General features: G+C 41.1%; 1 protein-coding gene across 1 annotated transcript; it reads right to left on the reverse strand.

Moving 5' to 3' along the window:
• Positions 1 to 1812: 1812 nt before the first annotated feature.
• Positions 1813 to 4677, reverse strand: LOC119795008 (major histocompatibility complex class I-related gene protein-like). Its single transcript, XM_038302806.1, has 6 exons — positions 4615 to 4677; positions 4103 to 4363; positions 3643 to 3921; positions 3107 to 3433; positions 2736 to 2838; positions 1813 to 2459 (listed from the first exon to the last, which is right to left on the reverse strand). Exons 1-5 carry the CDS (start codon positions 4661 to 4663, stop codon positions 2765 to 2767), a joined length of 990 nt encoding a protein of 329 aa, XP_038158734.1. The 5' UTR covers positions 4664 to 4677; the 3' UTR covers positions 1813 to 2459; positions 2736 to 2764.
• Between the last annotated feature and the right edge of the window lie 6390 nt (positions 4678 to 11067).

The following is an 11067-nucleotide window of genomic DNA, read 5'->3' on the forward strand; positions in this document are numbered from 1 at the left end:
TTTAACTGCATCAACGACAAGCGTTCCTTTTCTGCAAGTAGAATTTTCTTCAAGTAGGGTTTTTCTAGTCACCTCCTGCTATTAATTCTAGAATCTCTACGAAAGTCATTTTTTAGGATTTTCCATTTGTCCTCCTGTGCCCTCAGATGTTAATAAAAGAAATACAAATAAACTGAGTCTTTTTGTATCACCTTGATAGTTGACAGAGCTCAGTCTGTCGCTTAGTCTGTCTTAAAAGGCAGTGCTTTCCTACAAGACTGACAATTATTGTATCTACTATTGGCTACTTTAGATCGCTGATGAAACGTGAAATTATAGAAATATGGGTAATGATATGTCCAGTTCTGATTCTTAAGAAACGGGTGCAATAAAGTTTGTCTGAGTGGTGTGGACGTATGATGGCTTCATATGAAAGGGCAGGGCCCCTAGCAGATCTGACCACCTGAGTGGATCTGGTACCTACATTAGCACACAGAGGCTGCATTATGCTATTAGTATTGTCTGGGCAACCACATTGTTTTAGGTCATGTGGCAACATTCAGCCAATCATATATTGCAATGTCAATTGCCATGGGTAGGGCCTGAGCAGATCTGACTCCAGAAGCTGATCTGGTCATTAGATAGCCCTCTTCACTTTCGTATTTTAAATCTCTTCTTAGGACCCATGTCTGTTCCTTGGCTTTTACACAATCTGAGATGCTGAATTTGTCTTACTGTCTTTCTTTTATTGTTCTATTACTGCACGATTTTAGACTGTATTTTACCATCACTGTCACGAGCTTCTCCAACTTTGTTTTTGGGGTTCATTTCCTGCCTTATGTAACATAGGACAAATTATTTGCTGAAGAGGTCATAAAGGCTGTGTGACTTTGTTTTGTGTGCATTCCAATTTAAAAAGTTAATCACCCATAAAGTACAGGCTTGTTTTGGTTTCACTTTAGTGTCTTTTTATAAACAAAGTTCTGTTTATCTTTGCCTGTTTTCAGTTTAGATTATATTTTTCCCATAGTATAACATCATCTAAAACAAGTGAAAAAAATCAAAGAAAGTGTATCAGTAACAGTAGCTGTTTCAAAAAGTTTACTTTTTCTAAAAGTACTTTTATTTTATCTGCTCCTGTGTCTTTATTGCATTGCTATAAAATTGTTCTCTCAACATTTATTGCCACTATCTTTACTTGTCTATAAGTTCACTTCTACAAAAAATATTTTTAGTTTACATGTAAAAGAGTAAAACAAGTTCGGTGTAATGAAAATGACTAAAATAAATATATTTATGTTTCATTACAAGACACACACACACACACACATATATATATATATATATATATATATATATATATATATACACATATATATATATATATATATATATATATATTTGGGTTTGATTATTTTTTTGTACATATTTTCATTTGGACCAGCAAATTTATCTATCCTGATCATGCTCTCTAACATTTAAAATAAGGTCAACATCGATAAACTGCTGTCATTTTTTTGGTTATGGTGGTCAGATACAGACAGACTTCAAGTGTTTGAAGTGTTGGTCAGTGGTTAATCAGAGATGTCCTTTAAACTGCAGTAAGTTGTGCTATTAAATCTAAATGCATGCTTTAAAACAAATCATTAATTAACTGAATTATGGAACTGTGCACATAGTTTGGTTGCATTAGAATTTTGTTTTAGAAACATATAAAAATTAAATTATAAATTCTATCATAAATCTACTTTTTCTAAAAGCATTTTGGGGTTTTGTACAAAACTACACAAACCGGTTTGAAAAACTTCAGAGACCATGTAACATGGAAAAAAAAGGTAAATTTCTTTATTAAATCCTCAACTTTGTTACCTTAAAAAAATCACTCTTTGAAATAATCTTACTATCTTATCTTTTGACCTAAAGTATAACATCAACTTTTATCTTATCAAGACCTTAATCATGGTTTGATGTGGTTTATTAGCATAGTTAGAAACAGGGCCAATTGTACTGGGGCAAGCTATAAGCACAAATATACTGCAGTGAACCACAACTTTAGCCATTATGTTAGATTTATGCATATACTCTTACTAACCTGTAACTGAGGTAAGATATACAATTAAAAGGTGAAAGGCAGCAAATACAGATCAGATCTATTGGCGATACAATTAGAGTAAGTTAACATATCTTCTATAAAATGTTTGAATAATTCAGTTATAGAAATTATGAATTAATTATTCACAGGTATACATATTTTATGCTTTTAAGTGCAATTAAGTATTGAAAAAAAGTAAATAGTAATATCACAGAAGAATTAAAAACCTTTAAGGTAAAACTAACGCAGTCTAACATATTAGACAGTCAAGACTTCCCTGTACATTATCCAAACAGCTATGAACAGTTAAGAGGTCATCCAACTGGAATGTTTAATCTTGCTGAAGCGATGTTTGGATCAATTTGTTCCAGAGAAATGGTGTCAGAGGCTGTAAAGTACAAAACACGCTGTTACTCACATAGTGTGGAGAATCTGTCTACTCTGTGTTTCACTGCATAAGTGAAAAAAAGAATAATTAGATTAATGTTAGACATGAATATAATAGAATTTGCAAGTCATCTGATAACTTATCATCCTCAATAAAATAACTTGTAGTATGTTTAAACTCCTTAAAAAGACTCATTAAAACTTAGAATGTAAACTAAATTCCTAGAGTATATTTTTTTAATATGATATAGCAAACAATTCAATTTATGTATCTCACCATTTGGTCGTTTTAAAAGTGATGAGTGCCTAGGCAAAAATGCTGCTGATGATAACACCTCCCATTGCAGCAATGACAGACATGCTTTTCGTAGTTAATCGACCTATTTGGGAAACATAAGCAAATCATAACGCAATATATAAACATAGTTAATGACAAACTACACCACTGAAAGACTAATCTGAATTCCAACTAAGGTGATGACATAACTGCATACAAATTAAATAAACTGATAATGATATTAACACTTGCTCATTTCTGAAGTATCTATTTTAAGAAGAGGAAGAATGAAAAAAAGTCCTAATGCCACTTTCACAGTTTGTCTTAAGAAAAGGAAGATAGAAAGTGAAATATCTAAATGTCTTTCTTACCATCATCTGCTATGCTATTCTTTGAATTGTTGCTTCTGATTTTATCTTTGTCCAGTTTGGTGATGAGTTTAGTTTGTACACCAGAGAGCTCAAAGACACATTCATATCTTCCCCATTCTTTGGGTGGGATTGAGGGAACCTCCAGATCAACACTCATCTGAAAGGATCCATCATCATTGGGAAGGATATCTCCATGTTTTACCCCTTCGTGAATCTCCTCTCCATCTCCCCTCCAGAACATCATGCCATTGTTAGGGAAGAAACCAGTTGAATAACAAGAGACTGCAGAGGAGGGAGTCTTCTGCAGTAGAAACACATTCTGAAGGACTGGAAAAGAAATCCAGTTATTAAATTGGGTGATTTTACATTATTATTAAGGTAAAAAACGTATATGAAATGAGAAATACCAAACGAAAGCCACAACAAGGTAATACAATATTAATATTAAAATAAAATACAAATAAACTCAAAAAGGCAAGAAACAGAATAACATTCTATAAAAGACAACTGCTTTCTTAACAGACAAACAACTTTACCTTTTTTGCTTAGGTGTGTTTTTCCAAAGCTCAAAAACATTTTTAACCTTTCCAGGCAAACACCCTCCAGGTAGCTTTGCCAATAAGAGGCATCGCCTGGATTATCATTCCACTCCTTGGTAACAGCTTCAGCCTTTGGATTCATTGCAATCCATTTCTTTGTCTTCAAGTCAAGTTCAATGAAGTCTTCTCCATTGTTACCATATTTTATGTGACCATTAACTTTATCAGCTTTATTGTCCCAGTCACAGCCTATAATCTGCTGAATGATCACATCACCTAAGGAAAATAGAGATTATTCAGTATTGTATGTTTTCACATATGTATTTATTCACATATTTATCAGACAGAATTTTATTTTTTTGTAAGATGTAGAATTCTTTATGCAAAAACTAGACTGACATAAATCTAAATGGTGATTAAAAAAGCAAATCAAAAACACATTTTATTTGCACAATACCTGGTGATGTAAGTAACGGATCATTGAAATTGATTGTATCCATTGTTAAGACCTGTTTGTAATCAATGCACTCTTTTATTATGGAATTCCAAAAATGTGTTTTTTCTTTCATTAACGTATAAATCCAGTCCTGGTAGACTCTTGCTCCATTAATATCAATGTAAAATAATAAAAAACCCTCAAGTGTGAAGGTCACTGCAAAATCTGTGGAATTTTGGACTCCAGGATAGAGAAAAATATGAATCTCTATGTGGTATTTTTCTGTTGGAAGAGCAAATACTTTCATTAACGATTTTGGATTACAATCTGTATGGTTTTATAAAAATCACAAACAGTCCAACTTAATTAGCAAAAACAGAAGTTTCAGCCACAAAGCAACAAACATTTTTATAAATAACCTCTTCAAAAGGGTTGTTTGCCTTTTCGATATTTATAGAAAGTCTAAAATTGTTAAATTTGGTGAATTATTATTATTATTATTAGTAGTAGTAGTAGTATTATTATGCTCTTACCTGGTGACACAGCTTTGCACAAAAGCAGGAACAACACTATCTTCTCCATAACTTTTGTGTGAGTGAACTGAAGTGGGATTTTTCTTGCTGATCTTTATATTCACTGCACTTGGGAAACAAACACAGACCTGTCAGACAAGTTTTAGAGTGATGACCACAAACAAAAGACAACCTGACCTGCTTTTAGTTTATGTATTGCAAAAGGCAAAATATTGTTTATCTAAGATTGAGTATTTCTCAAACTAAAATGTTAAAATAGTTTTTTTTTTTTTCAAAAAATATACTCCTTAATTTAGGTTCTTTTTATGCTGCTTTGAAAAATTTATTTGAATACCTTGTAGATTTAAAAAGTGTTCTGTTTTTGTTTTGCTTTTTTTATTCACAATGTAATCTTAATTCCATCCAGGCATTACCTGTGTAGATCATATATTATACGGATGCCCCACCAGTAGGACATGTGACACGAGTGTCTTTTATCTATAACATTCATACTGCTTTAAGGTTTATGCAATATCATAATACATTATGTGATAGCTTAGGTCCCAGTTTATCTATCTGGTTCTTCTAAAAATAAGTAGAGTATCACCTGGTGTGTTAGGAATCCAGTTTGTGTGGGTTGTGTTTTGTTTGTCTTCCCTCCTCCACCAGGCGGCACCTGGTTCTCGTTGGCCTCCTCACACACCTGCGGATGGTTACCTCATTGACGGAGGACTCTTAAGCTGCTGACTGCCACTACCTCAACGCCAGAGTGTTTGCCAGTTTTGGGTACTCTAGCCAAGCTGAGTTTTGCTGAGTCAAACTGAGTTTTTGTCTAGCTGAGTTTTTAACCTTGCTGTTTTTTGTCTTTGGCTCTCAGCAGGAAGTCATCCTGCAAACTGGGTGTTTTTGGACCTTCTCCCCTCTGGAAGGATTCTCTGAGCACCAAACTGAGCTGAGGATTCAAGTTTGTGGTTTGGATCAAATTTTTCACTCAAGGTTTGTTTTGGGCTTCTCACTGAGCACGGGATTCATCTCCATTATAACCCGTTCAAGTACCGCAGGAAAACTAAGTGGCAGTCAGCTTCTCCATTAACCAAGAGCAACCGCAATCTGGATAAATCCTGTCCGCCCTCCAACGAACAAGACATTCACTGGAACAACCCACACCGACTGGATTCAATAAGAGACACCTTTTTCTGGAAATGTGAGTCTGCAACATAATTCCTCTTCTTCAAGTCAAAGACACTAATTTCCCACTGAGCCTGAACTAACCGCAGTATCTTCCCCTTCACTTCCCAGTTCCGGTTCGACAGTGTTCAGAGCAGCACAGGACTCATCTCATTCACTTTACATAAAAACCTGTTAAACTTTTCCCTGGTCTCTCTGTTTGGTCTTCTGCATGTGGGTCAGGGCTCTAGATAAAATCATGACAGAGTGTCTGTAGCATATATTTATCGTGTATTATAAATTCCCCAGTGAAATAATGATGCTTGACTTGAATGATGTTAAATTCTTTTAATCATCAAATCATCTTTTCTAAAAATGTTTTCTATAACTGCCTATTTACAAATAAGCATTTAATTCTAATGTGTTACCTATTAACCTAATAACCTTGATTGTTCAGGAGAATATCCTGAACAATCAAGAGAATATGAGAATATATAATAGAGTTGAATTAAAAACAATCTTTTACTTCTAAGCACATTTTATTGATCATCACGCTGTTTTTACATTCTTTTCTCAGTCCAAGCAACCAAAGGGGCTTCTATGCATCCATGTAATGGGTTTATCCAGTCATGCATGCATGAAGGAAGGGATCTGTTTTCTTTCAATATGGAAGGATCAAAGGACATGTCACCTTCAGCTTTGCTTTATGAGAAAAAAAATATATCAGCAACAATGATAAGGACTAATGGCTTTGTCTCTAACAGGATGAAAACATTCCAAACATAAAATATGTTAATTTATTGATGCATAAGAAACTCTGGAGGAAATCCTATCATGACTGCATCAACTTCTGCTTTTGACACTTAACAACCCTCATCTTCCCAGGGGAATGCCCTCTTTTATTGATACTCTGAATACACTGTATCTTTTAAACCTCTATATCAAATTTTCAACAATCAGCTCAGGCTTTGGTTGCCCCAAAGAAAAATCCACATAATTTGGTTAAACCTAAGGAAGTAATATATGCTTCTTCTGTATTTTTTGCAAATGCCTTCACCATCACTGTTGCAACAACAGTGGTCTCTAGGCCCTATATGCAGATCATAAGGATATGTTTTAAAGTATGAAATGGGTCGTCGTCGTCGTCTCCCGCTTTATCCGGAACCGGGTCGTGGGGGCAGCAGACTACGCAGAGACTCCCGACTTCCCTCTCCGCAGACATCTCCTCCAGCCCTTTAGAGGGAAGCCCTACGCGCTCCCAGGCCAGCCGAGAGACATAGTCTCTCCAGTGTGTCCTGGGTCGTCCCCTGGGCCTGCTCCCGGTAGGACGTGCCTGGAACACCTCCCGAGGGAGACGTCCAGGGGGCATCCGAAGAAGATGTCCGAGCCACCTCAACTGACTCCTCTCGATGTGGAGGATAACCGGCTCTACACTGAGCCTCTCCCGAATGACCGAGCTCCTCACCCTATCTCAAAGGGAGAGCGCAGCCACCCTGCGGAGAAAGCTCATTTTAGCCGCTTGTATCCGGGATCTCGTTCTTTCGGTCGTGATCCAGATTTCATGACCATAGGTGAGGGTAGGAACGTAGACCGAACGGTAAATTGAGAGCTTTGCCTTTTCGCTCAGCTCTCTCTTCACCACGACAGACCAGTGCAGCGTCCACATTATTGCAGCAGCCGCACCGATCCGTCTATTGATCTCCCGCTCCATTCTTTCCTCACTCGTGAACAGGACCCCAAGATACTTGAACTCCTCCAATTGAGACAGGGACTCTCCTCCAACCTGAAGGGGACAAGCCACCTTTTTCCAGTCGAGAACCATGGCCTCGGACTTGGAGGAGCTGATTCTCATGCCGGCCGCTTTACACTCGGCTGCGAACCGCCCCAGCGCACGCTGTAGGTCTTGGCAGGAGGGAGCCAGTAGAACTACGTCATCCGCAAAAAGCAGGGACGAGATCCGCTTGTCCCCGAACCAGACCCCCTCGGGTCCTTGGCTGCGCCTAGAAAACCTGTCCATAAAAGTTATGAACAGGACCGGTGACAGAGGGCAGCACTGTCGGAGTCCAACATGCACCGGCAACAGGTCCGACTTAATGCCGGCAATGCGAACCAGACTCCTGCTCCGCTTGTACAGAGAACGGATGGCCCCTAATAAAGGGCCCCCGACTCCATACTCCTGGAGCACCCCCCACAGGGCAGCACGAGGGACATGGTCGAATGCCTTCTCCAAGTCCACAAAACACATGTGGACTGGTTGGGCAAACTCCCAAGAACCCTCAAGCACCCTGCTGAGGGTGTAGAGATGGTCCACTGTTCCACGGCCAGGACGAAAACCACACTGCTCGTCCTGCAGCCGAGGTTCGACAATCAGTCGGACTCTCCTCTCCAGCACCCTGGCATAGGCCTTTCCAGGTGTGATTCCCCGATAGATGGAACACACCCTCCAGTCCCCCTTCTTATGGAGGGGAACCACCACCCCAGTCTGACAAGCCAGGGGGACTGTCCCCAACCTCCACGTGATGTTGAAGAGACGTGTCAACCATGACAGCCCGACAACATCCAGAGTTTTAAGATACTCATGACGGATCTCGTCCACCCCCGAAGCCTTGCCACTGTGGAGTTTTTTGACCACCTCGGTGACTTCAGCCTGGGTGATGAATGAATCCAGCCCCAAGCACCCCGTCTCTTCTTCCCCCACGGAAGGCATGTCGGTCAGGTTGAGGAGATCCTCAAAGTATTCCTTCCACCGCCCGACAATATCCTCCTTCAAGGTTAGCAGCTCCCCACTCCAACTGAAAACAGTTTTAGCGAAGCACTGCTTTCCCCTTCGGAGGCGCCGGACGGTTTTCCAGAATCGCTTTGAGGCCAACCGATAGTCTTTTTCCATGGCCTCTCCGAACTCCTCCCAGGCCCGAGATTTTGCCTCTGCAACCGCCCGGGCCGTGACACACTTGGCCTCACGGTACCTGCTTGCTGCTTCAGGAGTCCCACAAGCTAGCCAAGCTCGATAGGACTCCTGCTTCAGCTTGACAGCATCCCTTACTATCGGTGTCCACCACCGGGTTTGGGGATTGCCACCACGACAGGCACCGCAAACCTTACGGCCACAGCTACGGGCAGCCGCATCGACAATAGAGGCAGAGAACACAGCCCATTCGGACTCCATGTCTCCAACCTCCCTCTGAACCTGAGAGAAGCTCTCTCAGAGGTGGGAGTTGAACACATCTCTGACCGAGGGTTCCACCAGACGTTCCCAGCAGACCCTCACTACACGTTAGGGCCTGCAGAGTCTTTCAGCCTTCCTCCTCTTCCAGCGTATCCAGCTCACCACCAGGTGGTGGTCGGTGGACAGCTCCGCCCCTCTCTTCACCCGAGTGTCCAAGACATGCGGCTAAAGATCAGAAGATATGACTACAAAGTCAAGCATTGACCTTCGGCCTAGGGTGTCCTGGTGCCAGGTGCACCGGTGGACATGGCACCAGGACATGCCTGAACATGGTGTTCATTATGGACAACCCATGACTTGCACAGGAGTCAAATAATGAGACACCACTCAGGTTCAGAGCTGGGGGCCCGTTCCTCTCGATCACGCCCCTCCAGGTGTCACTGTTGTTTCCCACGTGGGCGTTGAAGTCTCCCAGTAGAATGATGGAATCCCCGGGAGGGGCGCTTTCTAACACCCTCCCCAAGGATGCTAAGAAGGCCTGGTACTCTGTACTGCCATTCGGCCCATAGGCCGAAACAACTGTCAGAGCCCTCCCTTCGACCCGAAGGCGAAGGGATGCGACCCTCTCATCTACCGGGGTGACGGCTGAGCTGGGGGGAGACAAGCAGCAGCCCCACCCTCGCCCTTCGCCTCTCCCTGCGGGTCACTCCAGAGTAGAAGAGAGTCCAGCCTCTGTCAAGGAGCTGGGTTCCAGAGCCCTGACTGTGCGTAGAGGCAAGTCAAACTATTTCTAGCCGGTATCGCTGTTAGATTCAAAATATTGTGAGTTCATATTTCATATAGGACAAAAATGAATCTGAAAGCAGAAAAGGATTTTGAAACAGCTTTTCCTGCAGGAAATGAGAAAGGCTGCTGCTCACATCTCAGCACCAATCTGACCCCCAACAGAACAGCAGAGTCTTTTATTCACAGAGCAGAAACAGATTGGTGGGTTTTATTACCCTGGAATGACCAACTGGCTGAGAGGCAGGTCATAAAAGTTTATGACCCTGTAAATGCCTTCTGGCTGAAGGCAAGTCTAAAATAAACCTCCTGATTGAATCACAAGACAGAATGTAGCATCTTATTTCTTCAATGTTTCATATGCCCACACATTAATTTTATAATTGTCATTCAATAACTCTAACAATCGCTCCACCTCCCGCACAAGCTTGGGCTCCTTCCCCACCAGTGAGGTGACATTCCACGTCCCCAGAGCCAGTTTAAGCGCCTGCGGATCAGGTCGCCAAGGTCTCCGCCTCTGGCTGCCGCCCAATCCTCTATGCACCGGTCCCTCATGGTTCCCCCTGCAGGTGGTGGGCCCACTGGGGGATGGCCTCGCGTCGCTCTTTCGGGCTGTTGTTGTAAAACAGGCAAACATTCTATCTGTTTATTCTGGGCTCTTTAGAGTTAGGCTGCAGTCTATTCAGGACGAAGTTGGCTCTACCCTGAAATTCATAGGCTGATCAAATGGATGAAATTGGAGAATGCATACCCTCCTTAAATTTTAGACCAGCCAACAAAGGCCTTCTCTAAAACATAACAAGATGATTACAGGAACGCTGGTACATGTCTGCTATATTTTATTCCCACAAAACAGATGTTATACCTTGTGACTGAAGGATTGCATCCACAGACAGCTTTGAATTCCCACTGCAACAATGTCAGTTATCCGGTTGATATCCTCTTTTCACCTGGACAATACAATAACACGGATATATTTTCCATTATTCATCCAAGCATTTACATATTACTTCAACTCAACAACAGCATTCAATGCGCAGCCTGCATGTTTTCGAAACTGATGTGTGTATAGAGCATTTCCAAGGGGGATCAAGGTGATCGACTGAATTTGCAGCACATTTGCAACAGAAAGAGCATTAGAAATCTGTTGCTAGTGATGCTAAAATCAAGTCAGTTTACTCAACACATCTTAGACCTGTTTGAAGTGGAAGTATCGCTGAAAAGTGTTCCAAATTCACCCCAATCAAGTGACCACTGCAAGCAAGGCCTCGTTAAGTCACGTTTCGTGTTGAGCTTTGCAGGAAATTCAAATAAAAATAAATGACATTTTTGCCATTTACAGTTTAAATCAGAGACTG

This window comes from Cyprinodon tularosa, unplaced genomic scaffold, assembly GCF_016077235.1.
Source record: "Cyprinodon tularosa strain WSP-4 unplaced genomic scaffold, ASM1607723v1 ctg5, whole genome shotgun sequence".
Lineage (NCBI taxonomy): Eukaryota > Metazoa > Chordata > Actinopteri > Cyprinodontiformes > Cyprinodontidae > Cyprinodon > Cyprinodon tularosa.

Bases quoted from the DNA above. Each gene is read 5' to 3' on its own strand.
- LOC119795008 (XM_038302806.1), bottom strand. From the start codon at position 4,663: ATGGAGAAGATAGTGTTGTTCCTGCTTTTGTGCAAAGCTGTGTCACCA. The intron at 3,922-4,102 runs GTATTGTGCAAA...TATTTTCCTTAG, and splicing joins TCCGTTACTTACATCACCAG to GTGATGTGATCATTCAGCAG. The intron at 3,434-3,642 runs GTAAAGTTGTTT...TTTCTTTTCCAG, and splicing joins AACACACCTAAGCAAAAAAG to TCCTTCAGAATGTGTTTCTA.